Source organism: Hippopotamus amphibius, chromosome 10 (assembly GCF_030028045.1).
Source record: "Hippopotamus amphibius kiboko isolate mHipAmp2 chromosome 10, mHipAmp2.hap2, whole genome shotgun sequence".
Lineage (NCBI taxonomy): Eukaryota > Metazoa > Chordata > Mammalia > Artiodactyla > Hippopotamidae > Hippopotamus > Hippopotamus amphibius.
The window spans coordinates 109523334-109547994 of NC_080195.1; the positions used below are offsets into that span (position 1 = coordinate 109523334).

Sequence of the window (24661 nt, forward strand, 5' to 3'; positions counted from 1 at the left end):
TAACGAATACATCTGTGATGTTTTATATTGCTATGTAATGTTATGTTAGTTTTTTCTGAGTTTATATTTTTGCAAATTGGTCTTCTTTCTGCTTTTTACTGACCACTGTTATTTCTCCTTAGAAACTGTAGACACTGTTCAGAGTTGCCAGTTCCTTGATGACAGAATTCTGCAGTGCATAAAGCAGTATGCTGACAAGATTAAGTCCGGGATACTGAATACCTCCACGCTTCTCAAAGAGTTGCTTTCTTGGAAGGTTTTAACCACAGAAGACTACACAACCTGCTTTTCTAGCAGAAATTTTCTGAATGAAGCAGTGGACTATGTCATTCGTCATTTGATTCAAGAAAAGAATAGAGTAAAGACAAGGGTGTTTCTGCATGTTTTGAGTGAGCTTCAGGAAGTGGAGCCAAAACTAGCCACCTGGATCCAGAAACTTAATAGCTTTGGTACGTCTCTTAATTCTAGAGATGCAGTTTCATAAGAAGGATAAGCATAGGCCTCTGAATCCTTTTTCATTTTCCTGTCATCATTTATGATTTTTTAAAATGTAGAATTGCAAATTTGTATTGTTAAAAATACTATTTCCCCCACTCAAAAATTTTAGGTTACTTTATGGATGGGTTACAGTATGCTTTTTTGTCTTATGTTATGGAAAACTATTTTTCAGTGGGTGAACCCTGCGAGTACTGTGTACAACCATGGGTAAATAGCACCCCCTGGAGTCGGCTACTGGGGAGTGCCCTCTGGGATTGTGCAGATCAGTAGTCAGATTCCTTAGTGAAGAATTTAGAGGGAAGAATAGGTGGAACTAAATGCTTAGTTCACCTGAGGCAAATCTGTATCTAAGGATTAAGAGCGAAACACCCTAAGGTTGACCTTCGGTGTTGTGAATTACAGGGTCATAAGACTCTGGTACTCTGCCCTGATTTTCCTAATTTGGTTGAGGAAGAACCCCCAAGCAGGCTCTTTGACCAAAGCCATGCAGGGACTGCAGCAGGCAGCTGCAGAGAGAGTTGTTGACTAAACTAGATAGTCATCTCTTCAGGTACCAGGGCCTTGTTTGTCCTGGTGACGAGGATGGCTGCTGCCTATTGCAGTAGATGAGTCAGTTGGCAGCTGTTGGATAAAGGGCCAGTGGAAACCACAGCAGGGCAGGCCCTTGCAGTAGCGGTCCATAGAGAGAGCCTGAGTGGCCTGCCGTGGACACATGGAACTGATAGAATTCCAGGGTTTCAGAGAACATACTGATACGTGTCTGTCAAGTAGAGACAAAAGTAAGATGGCAGCGGACTTGGTGTGGTTGGCAACTAAATGTTGCTGCTTTCAGCATATGTCTCCATGGGTTTCTGGCCCCAGAAAATTTTGCGTAAGTGACGATTGCCACTGGTGTCTACTAACAGTCAGACGTGTAAATTATAAAGTTATTTTTTACTTTAACCTGCTGTATTTAACAAAGAGCTTAGTTTAAATGTGGCGGGGCGGGGAGGGGGCGAGGTGGTTAATGTTTCAGTACTAGGTATGATCTGCTCCCTTCCCCTCAGTGAGTACATCCCTTGATGTCAGCCGTAAATGGAGATGTGAAGGTGTGATTTATTCATTGGTGATTCCCTTAAACCTTGTACTGTATGAGTATTTATGTGGCCCCTGATTCTAGTGTTTAAATACACTAATTTTTCATGTACCATGACCTCTGCAAAGCGAACTATTTCATCTGCAAGAAACAGCCGTCTAGGGTAATTTTTACGTGGCAATCTCCACTTCCTTTGCGGACTGAGAACCTGTGGTCCGTCCTGTGTTAGAGGCATGTGGGGAGAGAGAACAGAGCCCGTCCTTGCTTCTTGGCGGCGGTGTTAGTAAGTAGCAGGGCTTCCCTCTCAGTAGTGGCCTGTAGACTGCAGCCACGCCTTTTTCTGAGTTGGAGAAGGGGGAATAGAAGTGGGAGTAGTGACCACCTTGAGTCTCGTGAGGATGGTCAGGAGCCATGGTATCTGGGGGGATAAGGTGTAGTTCTTGGAGGTGTTGGGTGAAGAGTTTACCCATTTTCTGTTTTAAAGGCATTTGGGAAGTTCTGTATATTATTAATGCTCTGTTATTATGACATGTGTGGCAAAGCATTGTAAAATCTTTCCACTTGTACTAATTGGAATGAAACTCATTATGAAGTAGTGAAAAAGTTATTGTCATATTTTTAAACAAATTTACTGCCTCTAAAAAATGCCTTTTAAAGGCATTTATTTTGCTTTATCTCCTAAATCTAACAAAAATAACTATGGTAATGGAAACCTTCGGCCCAGCTTGTTCAACTAATAGATAAGAATTATTATAATTAGCATATTAATATGAAATGGTGTTTCTAAAATGCATAGTAACTTGAACAGGTTTGTTCTCAGTTATGTAAATATTTTCACTGAAAATGTAAGCAAACTAGTAGAACTGCTTTCAAAGGTGAAACAGTGTGATTTTACAGCAAATAATTTTTCCCTTCTGACTTGGATTTTGTTTTTATTATAGGCTTAGATGCCACAGGACCTTTTTTTTCTCGTTATGGGGCCGCTCTTAAGGAGCTTGATTTTAGCATCATGACTTTTCTCTGGAATGAGAAGTACAGTCATAAACTAGGCTCTATAGAAGGAAAGCAGCTTGATTATTTCTATGAGCCAGCATCATTGAAGGAAGCACGATGTTTAATATGGCTGCTGGAAGAACACAGAGACAAGTTCCCATCACTGCATAATGCTTTGGACGAATTCTTTGATATAATGGGTATGTGGACTGAGTTTCAGTTTGTAGCTAATCTTAGAAAAAAATCTCCAAAGGACCTAGCTTACTTAAAATAATGAAAATTATTATGGTGCAACTAACTTATTTGGGGAAGTTAGTATTAAGAATAGTGATTTTTTTCTCTTACTGTCATAAAACCCTTTTACTCTGTGGAGCTAAGTGTTGTAGGGATACTCAGATGGGTATATTACACAGACTATACACCGTCCTATTCTCATTGTAGATATTTTGACAGTGTCATGGCAAAGATTGTATATTAAAGGGATGGAATTTCTTAGGAAATGGTTTGATTTGTAGCATTTAAGAAAACAGTGGCCTGCAGAAGTAGGCGATGTTTTTAGAATCTAGAACAGATAGAATATGTGTTGTAATGGGAAGAGCCTAGAACTGGGAGTCAGGAAAAGTAGGCTGTGGCCCAGCTACTTTCCTAACTTAATTCATTAGAAACTTTCTTTTACTACTGCTTCAAGGCCCTGTGCTAGGTGTTAACAAGAAATTCAGAAATGCTTATGCTAGTCCCTGCCCTCAAGGACCTTATTTTCTAGAAAAGGGAATAAAATGAATATACAAATAACTATAATATGGGAGTAAGAGAGGACCAGAAAAAATGCTGAGGGGTTCTCCTTGAGGAAGGGAAAAGCTTTGGTGCAGGGGTAGAGTCCAAGTCCAGCTTTGAACATGGAGGTGGAATTTGACAGGTTGATGTCCAGAATTAGAGACAGGGCGGAGGTGGCTTGAGGGGGTTGCTTGGCTAATGGCATAGAGTCCAGTTTGGCAGAATAGGATAACTAGTAATTAATGCTTTAGGTTCTCTCTCTCTCTCTTTTTTTTTTTTTTGATTTTTTTTTTCTGCTTCCTCCCTCCCTCCATTCCTTCTTTGTTGCTGTGCCAAGTTTTCTCCTGTTGCAGTGACCAGGGGCTACTCTTCGTTGCGGTGCACAGGCTTCTCGTGGTGGCTTCGCTTGTTGTGGAGCATGGGCTCTAGGTGTGAGGGCTTCAGTATTTGGGGCACGTGGGCTTAGTAGTTGTGGCTCATGGGCTCTAGGCTCAGTAGTTGTGGCGCATGGGCTTGCTCTGTGGCATGGGGGATCTTCCTTGGCCCAGGGATCGAATCCGAGTCCCTGCATTTGGCAGGCAGATTCTTAACCACTGTGCCACCAGGGAAGTCTCTGGCTTCTCTTGAATATTAGTTTCTTCATCATTAAGATGAGGATTTGGACTCTTTCCTGGCTAGAACCATGGAGGGTGCAGAAGAGAATAAAAAGAAGGTTCCTGCTGTGCCAGAAACCCTTAAGAAAAATCAAAAGAATTTTGCAGAGCTTAAGATCAAGTGCCTGAGAAAGAAGTTTGTCCAAAAGATGCTTTGAAAGGCAAGGAGGAAGCTTATCTGTGAAAAAGCTAAGCACTATCACAAAGAATACAGGCAGATCTACAGAACTGAAATCCGAATGGCTAGGATGGCAAGAAAAGCTGGCAACTTCTATGTACCTGCTGAACCCAGATTGGCTTTTGTCATCAGGATCAGAGGTATCAGTGGTGTGAGTCCAAAGGTTCGAAAGGTGCTGCAGCTTCTTCGCCTCTGTCAGATCTTCAGTGGCACCTTTGTGAAGCTCAACAAGGCTTCAGTTAACATGCTGAGAATCGTGGAACCATACATTGCATGGGGGTACCCAAACCTGAAGTCAGTAACTGAATTAATCTACAAGCGTGGTTATGGCAAAACCAACAAGAAGCGAATCGCCCTGACAGATAACGTGTTGATTGCTCGGTCTCTTGGCAAATGTGGTATCGTCTGCATGGAGGATCTTATTCATGAGATCTGTACTGTTGGAAAATGTTTCAAAGAAGCAAACAACTTCCTGTGGCCCTTCAAATTGTCTTCTCCACAAGGGGGAATGAAGAAAAAGACCACTCATTTTGTAGAAGGTGGAGATGCTGGCAACAGGGAAGACCAGATCAACAGGCTTATTAGAAGAATGAACTAAGGTGTCTACCATGATTATTTTTGTAATCTGGTCAGTTAATAAACAGTGACTGCTTTCAAATTAGAAAAAAAAAAAAAGATGAGGATTTGGAGCCAGTGATCTGTATGATTCTGTTTTGCTCAAATTTTAATATTCTTAGATTCTGAATTAAATTTCTTATCTTTGGTACTACATGTATCTCTTAGGATAATGCCTCCCCCCGCCCACCACCTTTTCCCTTAGCATCAGAAGTCTGCTTTATATATTGTCAGGAGTTAGATTTTCAAATTTTATGCTCTTTGTTTTATTTATTTATTTATTTATTTTTAAAGGTTTCTTTTATTATTATTATTTTTTGTCTGCGTTGGGTCTTTGTTGCTGCACGCGGGCTTTCTCTAATTGAGGCGAGCAAGGGTTACTCTTTGTTGCAGTGTGTGGGTTTCTCATTGCAGTGGCTTCTCTTGTTGCGGAGCACAGGCTCTAGGTGTGCAGGCTTCAGTAGTTGTCAGGCTCTAGGTGTGCAGGCTTCAGTAGTTGCGGCACACGGGTTCAGTAGTTGTGCCTCACAGGCTTAGTGGCTCTGCGGCATGTGGGATCTTCCCGGCCCAGGGATTGAACCTACCTCTCCTGCATTGGCAGACGGATTCTTAACCACTGCACCGCCAGGGAAGCCCTATGCTATTTGTTTTAAAGGGTACATGAGAAGGTCTGGCATTGTGCAAAAATGTTGTGCATTATGAAGTTCAAATGCAGTATAAGGAACTGAAAAACCTTACTTTTGTTGTGGTTCTTAGGAGAGAGCACAGTCAAGTATAGGTGGCTTTATTTTCCCAGGACACTGCTTCACGACTGGAGGTGATATGCTTCTTGATAGCCTGAATTTATTGCCATCAGTTTGCTGCTGCTGGTAATATAGTGCTGTCCTGGGACCGAGCTTACAAAACTCAGTGCATGTTTGGATCGCACAAGACAACTAAAAAGGACACAATTCCCTCTCATTGTGTATTTTCCCTGGTTCTTGTGTTCTGTACCTAAAATGTAGAGTCCGTTCAGCTGTGACTGTTTCTCTGCTTTTAGTCATGGGGTTGGAATCCACCAACCAAATGACCAGCCAACAGGTTTTCAAGTTCACTACTTCTGCCTCTCACCCTCACCCCAGACATTTTCAGTTTTGTCTCCTTTCATTTAAAGGAATGACTATATTTCTTAAAACTTTTCAAAATCCTCTGATCTTACAAATAAGGGTACTCAATAATATCACCAATGTCGTGATCATTGGGAGAGCTAGCCTCTCTCCTGGATCCTGTCTGCATATTTCCCTGCTGGAATTTCTGTGTATACAGCCAAGAGGCCCTTTAAGAGCCATATGGCTTAAGCCGCTTGTATCTTAAGACCTGCTTTTCCTAAAGTTATTTCAGATAATAACATTAATAACATTTTATATATTGTTTTTAAGCAGGAAGCTCTGAAATTGGTCTTGACTCTTCCTCTTGCCTGTTACCCCATATCTAGTTTGTTGCCAGTTGAGATAAGCTTTATTTTTCATCTGCCCTTCCCTGTCCATGTCCACTTCCCTAGGCCATGACCTTAATAATCTTTCCATGATCCCAGTAGCCTCCAAACTGGTCTCCATGTCTCTGACCCTCCCACTCCAAATCCTTCTCTTGTGTTGCTAGTAGTGACTCTTCTAGAACATCTATCCGATCCTATAAGTATTTTATTTGGGAAACACTTGCTTTGTTTTGCCTACAAATTGAATTCACATCTGTCTGGGTTCATCAGCACTCTCCCCATCTGCCCTCTGAATATGCACCCCTCCTCCTACTGTGCTGAAACCTCCCTTGTGCTTTCCTTGCTCACATCCCACCCCTTTGCTTGTTCCTTTCAAGTCTAACTTGTTTAAAGTTCCCTTCTCCCCCCTTCCCTCCCTGACCCCTAGTTGGGCCGCTCCCTTTGAAGACTTTATTACTCTATCAGCTTTGTTTCCACTGTAATTGCTGTGGCATTTAGCACACTGGGCTGTGGGTGTTTGCCTCTTTGTGTAGTTTGCAGAATATGAGCTTATCAATGGCAGGGACTTTTCTATACATACCTCTATGCTAGGTGCAGGGAATATATTTTTCCCTGCACCTAGCATAGAGTTTGGTGCACTCAAATTACGCTGAATTGGATTGAAATTTTGTGGTTCTTTATAGTTGATTTTCCCATGAGTTAGCCATTGTGCTCTTGGTTTCTAAACTAAACTTGTGTCAAAGCCAAATAAGGAGTAGAACATGGTGGATGTTAGTAGTATCCGGGGTGGTTTTCCTTAAGGCTTTTATGTATCATTTAAACATTTTGTTTCCTCACTAAACTGTCTGTGTCTTCCTACAGACAGCCGCTGCACTGTATTGAGGAAACAGGACAGTGGTGATGTGCCAGTAAGTTATTTGATCACTTTCAGTGTTGTGTTCTAATTTGTGTCAGCCACAGGAAGAGAGCAGGTCCCAGGTCAGTGTGTGTTTGCATCACAAGAGGTGCTCAGAACCAGATCTGGAGGACTTCTGGACAATGTGTATGGTTTCCCTAGAAAGTTAATCCCAGTCTTCCTCTTGGAATTGGAATAACAGCACACTCTGAAGCTTAAATTAGACAATGTCCATAAATTTTCACAACTAATAAATGTTAATCATAGAAATAGGAAAGGAGTTCTTAAGTCATCTGCTGGCATAAAAATGAAACTTTATCTGTAATGATTAAAATTGTAATGTTTTGTTCTGTTAGGAAAACAAATGGACTTTGAGTGGCTTACAATTAAGCTTAAGTTGAAATAATTCCAGAGTTGTCTTCCTTAGTAGTTTGTGGCAGTTTTCAAACAGAAAGGTACTTGTGTACTGATTTTTAGGATCAAGTCGTCTGTACTTGAAATTTTGACTTACTCCACTCTATCAGTTATTGTCTGGCTAACTATGGAAACACAGCTGACATACCCCATGGGAGGTTATATGCTTCTTCTAAATGCACTGTTTGTGCCCTGGTGTCTGGACAGGTGCTTAGTAAAAGGAAAATCATTAAATAGGATCAATATATAACTGGAATTACTTTATAAGTCTGATTAATAAGTTGAAATGACATCAACCTTGTGGAAAATGAGGACAACATCTTATGTTGGAACAATTTAATTTTAGTTATAACATTAGGCATATTTAACTTTTCCTTATTTCCTATTATATATCAGAACACTAGGGCTTAACACTACGGTGTTAATTTTTGTTAAACATTTTATGCACTTTAACTTAGGACTAGTCTATGAAAATCAGAATAGTATCTTTATAACATATGGTGGCTTCATAATGCTGTTATTTGAGTGTTCAGTGAATATTTTTTTAATGTTTTAGTTTAATTCTACCAAGATGAAAAACAAAGGCAAGAAAAAGAAGCCAAAAGATTCAAAGGTATGGAATATTTTCTGCATTGATTCTTGTTTAAAATAATTAACTGAATATATAAGTAAGAATTAACCATTTCTTGGGATATTTTGAAGCATTTTGTAGAGAAAGACTTTTTAGGCTTTAATCTAAAGGTATTTTGGCAGCCTTCTACTTTTTGAGGAAGTTAGAGGTTCATATCGTATATAAGTAATTCTTGAAAGAGACTCTTAGCTTTAGTGTCCTTTTTATTTTTTAGGTATTTCCTAGTGCAATCATTGTCATAATGCAGGACTTCGTGTGGCTGGTCATAGAGCAGTGTGGCCAAGGCTGCTCTGGAATCAGGCAGACCTGGGTTCTTTTCTTGGTTCTACCAGTTATTAGGATTTTTATTATCTCTGTGACCTTGGGCAAGTTATTTGACTTCCCTGTGCCTTAGTGTCATTATCTGTATGACAAGACATGATACCTACTATTAATAACTAATACAATTTTAATCTAAAATATTCAAAAGAAAAATGCTGAATATTAGTCATGACAAAATCTCAGAATTGAAAGGCTCCTTTCCTTCTCACCTAAAGCTCTGCTTCAAGCCCATGAGATAACTAGGGCATTATTTTTAAGTTTTACGGTGGGTTCTTCATAGCTCTCATGTATTTCGGGGGATAAATTAAGGGACAGGGATTGAAAAAGTGAACAAATATTAGGGGAGAATGAGAGCAGCTTGTAAGTGCCTATAAAACCTCTTTTTATCTTTGACTATATATCTTTAGTTTATCTAAAATGAAAGTTTAAACAGTGATAATTTAAAAATTTTTGGAGCATTAGAAGCTACCTAAATGTTAATTTGTGCCTATTTTTGGCTGTTGAAACTTTTATTAGTATATGTTCCTGTTCACAAGAAAATTTAGGTAAGTCATATATATTGGCAGTTTGCATGCATGTTTATGTAAGCATTCATCAGTTTTAGTGGTAAAGGTAGAAAATCCTTGTCATTTTTTTGTCTTTTAAACCAGCCAATGTTAGTCGGGTCTGGAACAACTTCAGTTGCACCAAATAATGAGACTACCACTTCAGGTGAAGACCATAAGTAAGTACAATCTAACATTTTTGCTTTATTTTAACTTAAAAGTGGTGTTAATTTAATGAACTTTAAACTTGTGTTTTATTTCCCTAACTTCTCCATCTAAAGATGTGCATCTATTATGACCACCTACTGTGACCCATCGTGGTTGAATTTATAGTGTGGCTTGTCAGTGTTAAGAATTCATATAAACTGCATTAAAATCACAGGGCTGATGACCTTCATTTGATAAGTTTGAGAACATACTGTGTGCAAGATACAGAGGGAAGATCCTAGAAAGTAATCTTTAAAATGTTCAGTGAAGAGAATGTCCTGTTAATAATTACTAGGAAGATGTTTTGGAGGCCATATATGATGTTATGGTTTAACCTTAGAGGTTAGTGATTTCCAGTGGTGTCTGGTTGTTGAAACTGAGTTTTCAAGAGACAAATAGACATAAGAAGAAATAAAGCTAGTGAGTAGCAGTGACCTTTTTATATCATATTCCTTTATGGACCAGAAACCCCCCCCAATTTTTTTTTCACCCACATTTCTTAAATGAATTGTAATAACAGTTGTTTTGCACATTTTCATAGATTTTTTGAATGGAGGAATTGTTTTAAGTGGAAATAACAGTAGCCTATATTTTGAGAGCACTTATGTACCAGGCACTATTTTAAGAGCTTTTTATGTATAACTCATGTAATCCACTCTTCTTTGTAGGGGATAAGTACTGTTATTATATCCCTTTTACAGATAAGGAAACTCAGGTACAGTGCAGTTGAGTGTCCAAGGACACAAAGCTCGTACATAGCAGAGCTAGACTTTAAATTCTCAGTCTAGTTTAGAGCCCACACTCAACCTACTACATCTTTTTAGAGTGCTAGAATCTTACACTCTTTTTTAAAAAATCTTTTTGAGTACCTTTTACCAGTCTCAATCTCACTTTAACTTAAATTGATAGCAGTTATAATAAAATCTTTCATTTTTCTCTTTAACAAGTTACAATTAATGCAACATTGATTTTTTTTTTTAAAACCAGAAGTTTAAAAAATTTACTCTTGGTAGCCAAAGTAAGTAAGTAAAAGTACTTACTCAGTAGTTAGGTATCTCTTGACTATAATTGTGGAAAGGTAATTTATCTGCATTAAATTCTCTGGTAGTGTTTTTTTGCATCCTAAAGTCAAGTAATATGTTACTATCTTTATTTCAATTTAAATGTTATTCTGGGTCACCTGAAAGTTTATTATTCACAAAATTGTGGGGGTTTTTTTTGTTTATTTTTTAAATCAGCAAACGCAATTCAAATTCTGCGGGCCCATTTGTAGTACCTGACCACCTTCGGCAAGATGTTGAAGAATTTGAAGCTCTGTATGAACAGCATAGTAATGAATATGTTGTCCGTAATAAGAAGCTGTGGGACATTAACCCAAAACAAAAGTGCTCAACTCTATATGAGTAAGTAGTTTAACATTCCTACAACTATTATGTTGAGGCTGCCAGTTAAAGATCTTAAGTTGTCTAATTTGTGTCCCTTTGTGTTTATTGAAGGAATCACTGACTGGCTCACACACTCTGGGGAATAAAAGTATTTTTATGGCTTTTGTTATGTATCACACAAATTTAATTGAGGATTTTTAACTATTAAATTTAGAATCCTAATGATTATTAGTTTTGTCAGTTTGAGCTGCTAATATAGGTTCTATTTCCAAAACTGTCCTGGTATGTCCTGATAGGACTGATAAGCAAAGTTTCCAGGCATAATCTTTTATCGTCAATTCCAAAGTATATACATTTGACAGGGAATAGTATGATTATTTGATCTCATTGTCTTCATGTTGATGATGCAGTTGTTTGGCATCTCCTGAGTCCAGTGACAGTTAATACAGTGTGGTGAAGTATTACCCTTTTATTGGGGACGGGATACCAGGATCTGGTCATTACTTCTGCTGAGACAGTTGTCCAGCTGGGATAGTAGTACAGATATAGAACACTGTATCTCTGTATTGTATTGAAAACTTGACTTCCCAGCATTTATCTAAGAAAAGAGAAACAGACTTTTCATTTTAAGAGACTTTGGGCTGAATTACTTTTGGATTGAAAATGTGAATGTAAAATTAACACTAGAGGACTTCCTGTTCATCCAGTAGTTAAGACTGCACTTCCACTGAAGGGGGCATGGGTTGATCCCTGGTCAGGGAACTAAGATCATCCCTCATGCTGCACAGTGTGGCCAGAAAAGAAAGGAGCAATTAATGCTAAAGTCAAGTCTGAGTGGGGTGGATGAAGTAATGGAGTAGAATTCAGGAAAATCTAGGAAGCATTTGAGCTTTTTTGTTTTTTGTTCTTTTGGTTTTTTTTTTTTTTTAGCTTGGCATTGATGAGTAGTGCATGATGCCTTCCTTAGGGAAAAAAGTTCAGGGGCTAAGATCTGCAAAAGAAAATTAATTTGAAAGTGAACTCCTGGAAAACCTGTCACTCATCTATAATTTGGTTATGTCTTCTATTCTTCTCAGTTGCATTATTCCTATTTAGTCTAGTTAAATGTTCTTGGGTCCTCTTCATGGTTTTTCTTCAGAGTTGAAGTGCTGAGCAAATCATATTCTCAGAGAACTGGATGAAAACCTGGTATCAGCTGTAAAACTATACTAATATTTCTTAAAACATGCTGGACTTCAAGCATGCAAAACTGAAGCTAACCTATAGTTTTCAGGAGCTTGCTTCTTAAAGAATTTATTACTATTATAAGTGGGAAGAAATTAAATAACTTTATGAGGAAAAAATAGGCTGATTTGTGTATTTTGCGATAGAATTTATATCTTGTAATAGGAGAAAGTCAAGAAGTTACAGGAAGTCACACCTCAAAACATAATTCTGTCTTTGAATTTTCAAAAGTAAACATGTAATGATTCGCTGAAGAATGATTTTTTTATTGACCAGTGGGTAAAAGAGAAGTGAAACTAAACTTTTGTATATGAAAAGAGTGTAGAGTAGAAGACATATTAGACAAGGAGTCAAGAATACTGAGATAATTCCTCTTAACTTTTTCTTGAGTTAAGTATTTCACTTTTAAGTAGGGGATTGGACTGATTTATTTTTGGTGAATCCCCACCCTTGTTCTAATATTTTATGATACAGATAGTTGAAGTAAATTAAATTTCAGTAGGTGCTATTCTGCATTCAGTTTTTGCTAACATCTCTTTAGTAATGTTCATTAGTCAAGATTTATTAACCACTTAAGGTTAAGCACTGGGGAAGATTTTTTAAAAAGTAGAAGATGTATTCCTATCATGCAGCTTACAAATAGCAGGAGAGTGAAACTGATCATTGGTTGAATCACAGTGTATTACAAATAAAAATGACTTTGTGAAATAAGAATCAGGTTTTTTCTGTCAATCTTCGCCTTCCAAAAAAGGACATGTGGTTCTTGCTTACTTGTCATGCTCTAAAAAGAGGGACTGGGTCATGATTTTTCATTTAAAAAAAAAAAAAAAAAAAAAAAAAAGGAATCATGGGCATGTAGAAAACAGTGATTTTTTTTTTCAAAGGGACACAACCAGAACGCTAGGATGGGAATGCTTTATGAAATATTTTTCCCATTCCTATCCCTTGCCCATGTGCTGACAGTGACATGCCCTAGCACTGTGACAGTCCATGAAGGACCATTTAAGACACTAGTGACTTCCCTGGTGGTCCAGTGGTTAAGAATATGCCTTCTAAAGCAGGGGATGTGGGTTCAATCCCTGGTCAGGGACCTAAGATCCCACACATGCTGAAGAGCAACTAAGCCCTCAAGCTCTAGAGCCCGTGTTTTACAACTAGAGAGCCCGCGTGCCACAACTACTGAGCCCACGTGCTCTGGAGATCACACACCACAACTAGGGAGAAGCCTGCACGCCACAAAGAAGAGCCTGCATGTTGCCACAAAGATCCCATGTGTCACAACTAAGACCTGACGCAGCCAAATAAATATTAAAAAAAAAGACATTAATGGTCATCATCAGATTGTGAAAGTATATATACACGTATTTGCAAATGAGAAAATATTTATAAATCATATATCTGATAAAGGGGGTAATATCCAAAATGCATGAAGAATTTACACAACTCAATAGCAAAAAAATCAAACAATCCAATTGAAAAGTGGGCAGAAGATCTGAATAGACATTTTCCCAAAGAAGACATACAGATGGCCAACCAGTACATGAAAAGATGTTCTGCATCATTAATCATTAGGAAAATGCACATCAAAACTGTAATAATGTAATAACCTACAATGGAAAATAACCTGAAAAAATATATATATATAATTGAATCACTTTGCTGTAAAACCTGAAACTAACACAATATTATAAATCAACTATACTTCAGTTTAAAACACACACACAATAAGCTATCTCATACCTGTTAGAAAGGATTTTATCAAAAAGACCAGAAATAAGAAGTGTTGGTGAGGATATGGAGAAAAGGGAACCCTGTGCACTGTTGGTGGGAAGGTAAATTGGTACAGCCACTATGGAAAACAGTATGGAGGTTACTCAGAAAATGAAAACATGGAGATAGCTTCCTCCACAAGAGGGCAGACAGCAGAATCAAGCAGTATCAGCAGTATTTCGTCTTGTGGAACTGAAAACCACAGCCACAGAAAGATAGAGAAAATGAAAAAGCAGAGGACTTTGTACCCGATGAAAGGACAGGATAAAACCCCAGAAAAACAACTAAATGAAGAGGAGATAGGCACTCTTCCGGAAAAAGAATTCAGAATAATGATGGTGAAGATGATCCGGGACTTTGAAAAAAGACTGGATGCAAAGATCGAAAAGTTGCAAGAAAAGTTTACCAAACACCTAGAAGAATTGAACAAACAGAGATATGCAACACAATAACTGAAATGAAAACTACACTAGAAGGAACCAATAGCAGATTAACTGAGGCAGAAGGGTGAATAAGTGAGCTGGAAGACAGGATGGTGATAATCACTGATGTGGAAAAGAATAAAGAAAAAAGAATGAAAAGAACTGAAGACAGCCTAAGAGACCTCTGGGACAACATTAAACACACCAACATTCACATTATAGGGGTCCCAGAAGGAGAAGAGAGAGAGAAAGGACCCGAGAAAATACTGGAAGAGATGGTAGTTGAAAACTTCCCTAACATGGGAAAGGAAATAGCTACCCAAGTCCAGGAAGCACAGAGAGTCCCAAGCAGGATAAACCCAAAGAGAAACACGCCAAGACATATAGTAGTCAAACTGACAAAAATTAAAGACAGAGAAGTTATTAAAAGCAACAAGGGAGAAACGACAAATAACATACAAGGGAACTCCCATCAGGTTAACAGCTGCTTTCTCAGCAGAAACTCTGCAAGCCAGGAGGGAGTGGTGCAATATATTTAAAGTGACCTACAACCAAGAATACTCTACCCAGCATGGATCTCATTCAGATTCAATGGAGACATCAAAAGCTTTACAGACAAGCAACAGCTGAGAGAACTCAGCACCACCAAACCAGCCCTACAGTAAATGCTAAAGGAGCTTCTCTAAGTGGGAAACATAAGAGAAGAAAAGGACCTACAGAAACAAAAACAGAACAATTAAGAAAATGGTAATAGGAACATACATCTCGATAATTACCTTGAATGTAAATGGACTAAATGCACCAACCAAAAGACACAGGCTGGCTGAATGGATACAAAAACAAGACCCATATATATGCTGTCTACAAGAGACCCATTTCAGACCTAGGGACACATGCAGACGGAAAGTGAGGGGATGGAAAAAGATATTCCATGCAAATGGAAATCAAAAGAAAGCTGGCGTAGCAATAGTCATATCAGATAAAATAGACTTTAAGATAAAAAATGTTACAAGAGACAAGAAAGGGGATTCCATAAAGATCAAGGGATCCATCCGAGAAGAGGAGATAACAGTTATAAATATATGTGCACCCAATATAGAAGCACCTCAATACATAAGGCAAATGCTAACAACTATGAAAGAGGAAATGCAAGACAGAAATAGAGACACAGATGTAGAGAACAAACACATGGACACCAAGTGGGAAAAGCGGGCAGGGTTGGGGGTGGGATGAATCGGGAGATTGGGATACCAAATTGTACACTCTAAATATATGCTGTTTGTTGTCTGTTAACTGTATCTCAGTAAAAGTTCTTAAAAAAAAGTGAAAACATGTACATGTATATAACAGAGCAATTGTTAGTACCTCTGGTGAAATTAGGTTTATTATTGTTTTTATTATTCCTTTCATGCACAGTGTGCCCTGTCTTTGCCTCAGGTTCTGAAGTGCAAGAACACTGTTCCTGTTAGGAGTGGGGGCAGATGATGAAAGAGGAAGAGAGTTTGTCACTTGGCAGAAGTTGAAATGATCATGTCAGGCTCCTCATCTCAGTTGCATCTAGTATTAAAGCTTTTTTAAAAGATATTTATGTATGTATGTATTTGTTATTTATTGGCTGCATTGGGTCTTTGTTGCTGCATGTGGGCTTTCTGTAGTTGCAGAGAGCCAGGACTACTCTTCATTGCAATGTGCAGGCCTCTTATTGCGGTGGCTTCTCTTGTTACAGAGCACGGGCTCTAGGCGGATGGGATTCAGTAGTTGCGGCGTGTGGGCACAGTAGCTGTGGCTCATGGGCTCTAGAGTGCATGCTGAGTAGTTGTGGCCCACAGGCTTAGTAGCTCTGAGGCATGTGGGATCTTCCTGGAGCAGGGCTTGAACCTGTGTCCCCTGCATTGGCAGGTGGATTTTTGATCACTGCACCACCAGGGAATCCCCATTAAAGCTTTAGTCTTGGACTTCCTAGGTGGCGCAGTGGTAAAGAATCCACCTGCCAATGCAGGGGACACGGGTTTGAGTCCTGCCCTGGGAAGATTCCACATGCCACGGAGCAGCTAAGCCCACGCGCCACAACTGTTGAGCCTGTGCTCTAGAGTCCGTGAGCCACAACTACTGAGCCCATGTGCTGCAGCTATTGAAGCCCACGTGCCTAGGGCCCATGCTCCACAACAAGAGAAGCCACTACAGTGAGGAGCCTGCACACCACAATGAAGAGTAGCCCCCTTTCACAGCAACTAGAGAAAGCCCACGTGCAGCAACGAAGACCCAATGCAGCCAATAAATTAAATAAATAAATAAATTTATATTAAAAAAAAAAAGCTTTAGTCTTTCATATCTACTGAACAGCCACACCAACACCACTGTTCAGTGTGCTGATGGACAGATTCCAACCCCTGTAAAACACTGGATTATGAAGAAATCATGTTTGTGCTATTTGGGGCCCCATATTTGTCTATAGAGGCTGTTTTTTAAGGCTAGAAAAGTATATAAATAGAGTTAAAGTTCATTTTGTGTTGGATTTCAGATAACAATCATTCTAACAATTTTGTTGACTGTGGTTATAATACTGTCTTTCTTTGGGCCACGGACCCTTGTTGAATTAAATTCTCTTCTATTTGAATGTATGAAAAATTCATTGCTATTTAGCCAGTGGAAAAAACGTGGAGGCTCTGTTTTTTTTGAAAAAAAATTTTTATGATTATAAAAGTAAAAAAAAAACTATTGTGCAATTTTTTAAAATAAAAATTTTAAAGGAAAAAATAAAAATTATGATTCTGTCTCCTAGATATAGCCACAGTTAACTTTTGGTGTGTATTCTTTTAGACGTTTTATTTTATTTTATTATTTTATATTTTATTTTATTTTATTGCCACACTGCATGGCGTGCAGGATCTTAGTTCCCCAGCCAGGTATGGAACCCATGCCTCCTGCAGTGGAAGTGTGGGGTCTTAACCATTGGACCACCAAGGAGGTTCCCTGAGTTTTAAAATGTGTATATGTATAAAACATACATTTTGGAGTTTATAAACTGTGATTTTACTATACACTCAGCTTTGTCATTTGGCCTTTTCACCTAAAAATGCATGGTGAGCATTTTTTCTTATCCTTAACTATTCTTCAGGAATCTGACTTTTATTAGTTCTTAGTAATCATCACCATAGCTATATGATCATTCATGTTGCTAACTCTTGAAAAGCTCTTTGCTAAATTACTGATAATAGTTTTCTTTCCTCTGGTCTCTGTTCTTTAGTTATCCCATTTTGGATTTAAGTATTTTAATCCAGGTAGAAAAGCTTTTATTTTTTAATGATTCTCTTTGGCATTCGTCACAGAGAGCAGAAAGTGAACAAACATACACCATTGGTGAGTTATTCTTCTGTTGCTTAATGGCAGCTAAACACCAACTGGAAACGTCTCTCTTAGGACAGATTGTGAGGCCAGTGTTATTTATACCAGTCAGCCAAAATCCTCAACAAGGATTGTTGTTCCTGAGACTACAGTGATTTCTTTCTTTTTACTTACCCTCCCTCAACCTTTTCTGCTTTTAGAGATCTCTCATTAAAAATGAAGTTTGATGAGAACCTTAAGGCAAAGGCATATTTAACCTGTTACCTTGCACGACAGCATGTGTGTAGGGGAGTTTCTGTTGTAGAGATTATTCTAAGGGGACAGTGTTTATCAGAAAACACTTTAAAAGAGACCGACAACTTTTAAGTATTTAGATCAGCAGTGCAGACAAAGAGAAGTGGCATTTGGTCTTTATGTTTCAGTGTAGCAGCTGCTTCGAATAGGGGTTAATCACTTGTAATTGTCCTGTGCATTTATGTGCAGCAGCATCTGCACGTAAAGTGGTTTTCTTTTGCTTCAAAGAAGTGTTGTTTTTACCTTCCTCCTAAAGGTTATCTTCTTGGTTAGCTTCAATTTATTAAGAATATTCCTTTGGAGGTTTTTGCTCTTCAAAAAAGCCTTCTTAGTGGTACGTGGTATGTATCTTACTAGTTATGCCACTGTTAGAGACTGAATACCAAATTCAAATGGGATAGGAAGCCTCTTTGAGCTGGACAGAAGAATGGGAAAAGAATGTGGCCCCGGAACTGTAGTGAACAAACCCAGTCCACAGATGGAGGCAGGTTATGGGATTGACTCCATTACTGTGGATCCGATCCTGCACTGTGGTGATTTATTGATCAGACCTGATTGAGTTCAGTGATTCTGTATGATTGTATATTCCTAAAGAGAAAAATGTTCATAGATTTACTATATGCAAATTCCAGTAGGATTTTTTTGAAATTTGATTTCCTCTTCTTATTTGACATTCTTGTTATTGATAGCTTTGTTATTTTTCTTGAATAGGTTTTCTTGCTTTTCATTGTTTTTTAAAATATATTGAATAATTATTTATTTTTAAAAACTTTTATTTTATTTTAAACTTTTATTTTATTTTCTTTTTGGCCATGCCACATGGCATGTGGGATCTTAGTTTCCTGACCTGAACCTGTGCATTGAAGTGCAGAGTCTTAACCACTGGATCGCCAGGAAAGTCCCTGAATAATTATTTAATTGAAACTTTTTTAAAGGATTATTTTTCTGAGGGGTAAAAGAAATTTTTTTTATAGTATCATTGATTACAGGTAGCCTTTCTCAGATTTAATATGAATATAACATGTTTGTTGGGGAGGTGTTGAGATCTGTTAGAAATGAAGTAGTATTTTGCTTTTGGAGAAATTTTGGGAAATATTTTTTTTCAGATAAACATGTACAGGTACTTCCTTATAATAACTTATGTTAATTTTTTCCAAGTTATTTCTCTCAGTTGTTGGAGGAACATGGTCCCTTGGAGATGAGTAACAAGATGTTTTCTGAAGAATATGAGTTCTTTCCAGAAGAAACTCGACAGATACTAGAAAAAGCAGGAGGTTTGAAATCTTTTCTCCTGGGATGTCCTCGTTTTGTTGTGATTGATAACTGTATTGCATTGAAGAAAGTTGCATTACGGCTCAAGAAGAAGAGAAAGAAGAAAAACATTAAGACAAAAGTAGAAGAAATTTCGAAAACTGGAGAGTATTTACGAGTTAAACTACCGCTGAATCCAGCTGCTAGGGAATTTAAGCCAGACGTACAATCCAAACCAGTGTCTGACTTGCCTTCAGCACCAGCTTCTGAGGATGCAAAGCCCCAACCTGCATCTGCTAATTCTCCCCAGTCTGCTTGTGAAGCTGTGAAGCCAAAACCAGTTTCCGATAATTCTTCCAGATCAGTTTCTGAGGATGAGACGCCCAAAGGGGTGTCCTCTGATTCTCCCAAACCAGTCTCTGAGGAGACAAGTCACAAGCAAGTCTCCTGTAATTCTCCCAAACCAGTTCCTGAGGATGTGAAACCAACCTATTGGACTCAACCCCAGTTGGTCACAGGATACTGTACATATCTTCCCTTTCGGGGATTTGACATTACCCAGACACCACCAGCATTTATAAATGTGTTACCGACTTTGCCCCAGTACAGCATTTACACACCTCTGGCCGGCGTTTCTTCTGAATATCAGCTGCAGAGATCAATACCAGTGGTGCCGTCTTTTGTAGCCAGTGACGTAACAGAAGTGCATTTTGATGGTCAGCATTTCAGTGCTGAGAATGCCCCTGGTCACCAGATTGCCTCTGAAACACAGAGCCTTCAGGAGTCTTTGGAAATACCAGTAAAGTCACAGTGCATCACGGATGGTGCTGATACAGCCCAGAGTGAGTCTGACAGAAATGATGGCCGCTGCGAAAATTTTGCCCACTGGGAAGTAAATCTAGAACGCACCGATGAAGGAACAAATATTGCACGAACACAAGTGGTTGCCATACAGGTAAGACTAAAAATAGAAAGTCTTCTTAATACTAAAGTTAAATTTTCCTCTTCACTTTTCATTGCCATCATATTTACTAAAATTCTTTAAAATAATGGATTTTATGAACCCTTTTGTAGGGTGTGACAGGTAATGCCAGAAGGAATTTTTGGGTTTAGTAAATAACATCCTTCTCCCTATTCAAGTTTTGTCCCAGTTGAGAAATGAGATAGTGGAATCAGCAGGTGGAGCCAAAGCATCGCCTTGATGATTAATGAAAGTGCGGCTGCAGGGAGATGTGGCTATTTCTGTAGAGAATGCATGTCCTAAGAGTGAAGCCCATGACATACCAGCTTCCCCACCTAGTAGTGCTGGAATAGAATGCCTCCCAACTTGGGTGCCTGTCCCTAAGACATAGTGCATGGAGAAGGAAGGGGAAAACGTGTTTTCTGCATGGGCAGCTCCCAAGAGAAAGAAAAAACGAAGAGTCTCTGGGCTGCACATGCCCAATTTCTCCTACCAAACCAGGGGAGGAGTGAAGGAGTTAAAAGACACAACCAGATGGAGAGAAACAAGAGAGATGTGAATAAAAGTTCCTTCGTAACAAGCACGAGAATGAGCTAAGGCTTCTCTGTAGTTAACTTTATAAGCCATGAATTCATTAAACCCTTAGTGGTTATCCCCCTACTCATTAAATTTTTTGCTTTCTAGAAAGCTTTGAAAAATTGTTAAGAGTAATGAACCAAAATCATTTTCACCCTTACTAATTCTAAATGATCACTCTTTCCTATTACAAATATTTGTAGAGAGCCTAGAGTTATCTAAACTGGCCAAAAAAAAAAAAGGAACCCTTGAAAAAATCTTGGTCATGCTTCAGAATGTTATTACATGATGGATTTATTTTACTAGAGCAGCAGAGTAATTGTGTTTGTTTTGCCCGCAGGTGTCTTGGAATATAACACATCAAGAGGTCAATACTGAGCCGTATGATCCCTTTGAGGCACAACAGGTGAGTCGAAATCATATTAAACTGTTTAAAGGTTTAATTTTCATTACTTTAGATGGGAATGACGGACTTAGTACTATATATTTTTAAGCCAGTTATTCCATACAAAACAGTATAGAGTAAGCTTTAGAACATAAAAAAATTACTGCTTTGTTTTTATTGTTGGAATTTGGGAAGGACAAGCAGAGGAAAAGATAAGTTTTTTCTAGCTTATTTATTTTGAAGTATAATGGCTTTATTGTGTTAACTGATATAATGAGCCTATATTAATTTATAAATAAAAGCTTATTCATAGGAATAATACAGAGATTATTATAAAGACCTTCACCACTTTAAGAATGATTCAATTAGAAAATCTATTACTATAATTACTGTGTTAATATATCTTAAGAAAAAATCATTTGATCAACTTCGTAGTTGCTGAAAAGGTATTAGATAAAATTCAAGTTTTTTTCTTGACTAAAATTCATAATCAAATGGGAATAGATGAATACTTTTCAACATGCTTGTATCTTTCTCTCTTACGCCAAATGCCATCATCTTGTTTAAAGGTTATATATCATTGTTAATATTTATTATTATCCTAGATATATTAGCTGACAAAATTAGATAAAAGAAAAAAAATAAAATTGTAAAGGTGGAGGTGTAAGTATCATTATTTACAGAGGCTAAGACTGTGTCCCTGGAAAATCCAAAATGATCAACTGAAAACCCAATACCAAAATGTAAGAGAATTCAGAAGGGTGATTGGATAAAATACCTTTCCATATATAAACAACCTGTTGCAAAATATATTAAAAGAAAAGATTCCATTTTCAGTAGCATCAAAAATATGAAATGTGTAAACCTGTGAAAGAAAACTGTAAAATGCTACTGAGAGACACAGAGAAGACTTAAGTAAATGTTCAGTGTCTTACTTGAGTAGGAAGACCTTCTTTATTACAGAAATTGGTTGTCTCTAAAGATTTTAATTTAACACAGTCTCAAAACAAGCATGAACAGAATGTATTAGTTATCTGTTGCTGCATAACAAGATGCGTTACAGTTTCTGTGAGTCAGGAGTGGAGGAGCAGTGAAGCCGAGTGGTTCCAGATGTCTTCCTTATGAGTTGTAGTCAGGATGTTGAGCTGGGCTCAGGCATCTCCAGGAGTAACTGGGACTGGAGGTTCTACCTCCAGGATGGCTCACTCACATGCCTGGCAAGTTGGTGCTGGCTATTGGCAGGAGGCATCCGTTCCTTGCCTGTGGACCTCCACCTAGGGCTGCTTGAGTGTCCTGAGGCCTCAGAGTGGGTGATGCAAGGCAGAAGTAGCAATGGCTTTCATGACCTACTTTAGGAAGTCACAGTGTGTCACTTCTCCTGTATTTGTCTTAGTCACACAGACCAACCCACCAACCCTGATACATTATAGGAGAGGGGTATACAAGGGCATGAATACCAAGAGGCATAAATCTTGGGGGCCACCTTGGTGGCTGGCTACTGCATAGAATTTATTTGAACCTGGACAAATTGATTCTAAAGTTCATATGGAAAAACAAACATCAAGAATGCCCATGGAAAAGAAACTATATAAGAAGGGGAGTTGTGCAGGTGGATATCAAAACATAATATAAATCTGTGTTAGCACACAAATAGACCATTATAGGATGAGTCAAATTGAACAAAATGTAGAAGTTTAAGGTTTAATAAAAATGGTAGCTATTGGTGAGAAAAGAGTAGATTATTAAATACATGGCATTAGGAGAAGTGGGTTGCCATCTAGAAAAATTAATTTGGATCCATTCCATATGCCAAAATAAATTCCAGGCAGATCAAAGATTTAAATATTAAAAAATGGACCCAGAAAAGTACCCAGGAGAAAAGGGAAATTTTTTTAATACGATTAATGAACTGCAGGACATAGAAGTATTTTTGTGTATGCGTATGTATATAATGTGTCTGTACATGCACATAACATATATATGTATGAACAAATATACATATATACAACATCAAAACACAAATGACCAGCTAGGAAAATTATTTGCAGCATTGGACAGAAAACTAATTTCCTTACTTAGCATATAAAGTTTCTGTAAATCAATAAGGAAAAAATTAGTAATCTGACACAAAGATGGGAATGGATGGGAATAGACAATCCAAAATAAAAGATAAAGGTGCCGAACCCCACCAGAAGTAAGAAAAACAGTCATTTATACATTATTGAAAGAAAATAAAAATGTAAATTTGGGGGGAAGGCAACATCTGCATTCATGTATGTATATACAGAGACCAGTGAACAGGGTATTTGTATATTTGCTTTGTCTGTATTTATGTCAACAAAAAATTGAATACAACGTGAATATTCATCAGTATTAGGCTAGTTAGGTGAATTATGGTACATCTATATAATGAATATTACTCTGTCATTTAAAAATGAAGCAATTCTGTGATTACTGATGAGTGATTTACAAGATCAGATGTGTAATTAATTAGGAATAAATAAGGTTAGAACACTGTGTGGTTTGCTACTATTTTTTACAAATAGCTTTTCAGTTTTAGCCAATTATGAAATATAATATGGAGTCCTTAAGTTTTTTTAATGAACAGTACTGAAAATTATGAAAGAAATTGAAAATTATCTACATTCCCATTACCCATGTTAAAATTTGATGTGCAGCCTTCCAGGCTTTGTTTTAACCTTGTGTTTAAGTAAGCAATGCTTTTTAAAAGATGGGATCATTCCATATATACTGTATTTGAAATTTTCAGTCTTAACATATTATGGACTTTTTTCCTTGTCAGTATATACTGATTTTTACCAGCATTTTTAATGCATGCTTGGTATTCCATTGTATGAATGCATAGTTTATTTGACTACATTCTTATCATTGAACATTTAGATATGTCAGCTTTTTAAGCTTACAGTGCTGTGGTGAACATTTTTGCGTAAATATGAATATACACCAGGTAGAATGAGCAGTGTTGAGTTCTTACACTGTACTTAGCTTTTAACCAGGTGTGCTCTGTTGTTTGAGTCACTGTTTTTGACCCTTACATAAATATTTTCATCAGTGTTGGGAAAATTCACGAATACTTTCTTAAATTAACTCTTAGTTTCAACACCTTGATGTTAGCATAGTTGAAGGCTGGCTTCTCAAGCAGGGAGACTTAAAATTATTCCCAGCATGGCTGCTTTCTTCTGGGACTTTGAGACGTTGCCTGACTTCTCTAAACCTTGGTTTCTTGATCTATAAAAACTGAAAATAACATACCTCTTACACAATTTTGGTGAAGTTTAAGTGTAATAACACAGAGATGGCATATAACTTGCTGCCTGTCTCTGTTGGCAATTTGGGGCATATGAATGAATTCATAATACTAAGTTGCATTATGATCCTTTTGCTGAATTGAGAATGAAGGTAACTAAGATCTGAAACCATAAAGGCCTGCTCATAGTAGGGTTCATCATTTAGTTGCTTATTTAAATGTGGGCTGTATTCACAGTGCTGAATTTTCAGTCTGGGTGACAAAAACTGAGACTGCACAGCTCAAGGGCACTCATGGTCACATGGGCCATAGTTCGCAGTTCTCTGATAATTCACAGAATTTCAAAACCTTGATTCCCTGCCTTTTTACACTTGGAATAGCCAGGGTGCTGGGAGAGGTGCAGCATATGGGGAAGGTGGACCAAGTTGTGCCACTAGATTAGATTTCCAAAGCCTGCCTGCCGAGGCCCCTTGGATCTGGGTAGAGCAGTTAGTTACCTGCAGCTGG

At 38.0% G+C, this 24661-nt stretch overlaps 1 protein-coding gene and 1 pseudogene across 13 annotated transcripts in view; both read left to right on the forward strand.

The window, feature by feature from the left end:
* The window catches only part of TTC3 (tetratricopeptide repeat domain 3), a 129445-nt gene that overhangs the window by 69736 nt on the left and 35048 nt on the right, over window positions 1-24661 (forward strand). For all 13 annotated transcript variants that reach the window (XR_009047773.1, XM_057697443.1, XM_057697449.1 and 10 more), the window contains 8 exons: window positions 123-449; window positions 2515-2766; window positions 7122-7168; window positions 8126-8182; window positions 9172-9245; window positions 10512-10676; window positions 18872-19919; window positions 20842-20907. Coding sequence is in view for 12 of the 13 variants with exons in the window: in XM_057697443.1 (XP_057553426.1) it covers window positions 123-449; window positions 2515-2766; window positions 7122-7168; window positions 8126-8182; window positions 9172-9245; window positions 10512-10676; window positions 18872-19919; window positions 20842-20907 (2036 nt within the window). In the remaining variant the exon portion in view is untranslated. The remainder of the gene's footprint in view (window positions 1-122; window positions 450-2514; window positions 2767-7121; window positions 7169-8125; window positions 8183-9171; window positions 9246-10511; window positions 10677-18871; window positions 19920-20841; window positions 20908-24661) is intronic.
* LOC130830289 (60S ribosomal protein L7-like) lies at window positions 4023-4825 on the forward strand (annotated as a pseudogene).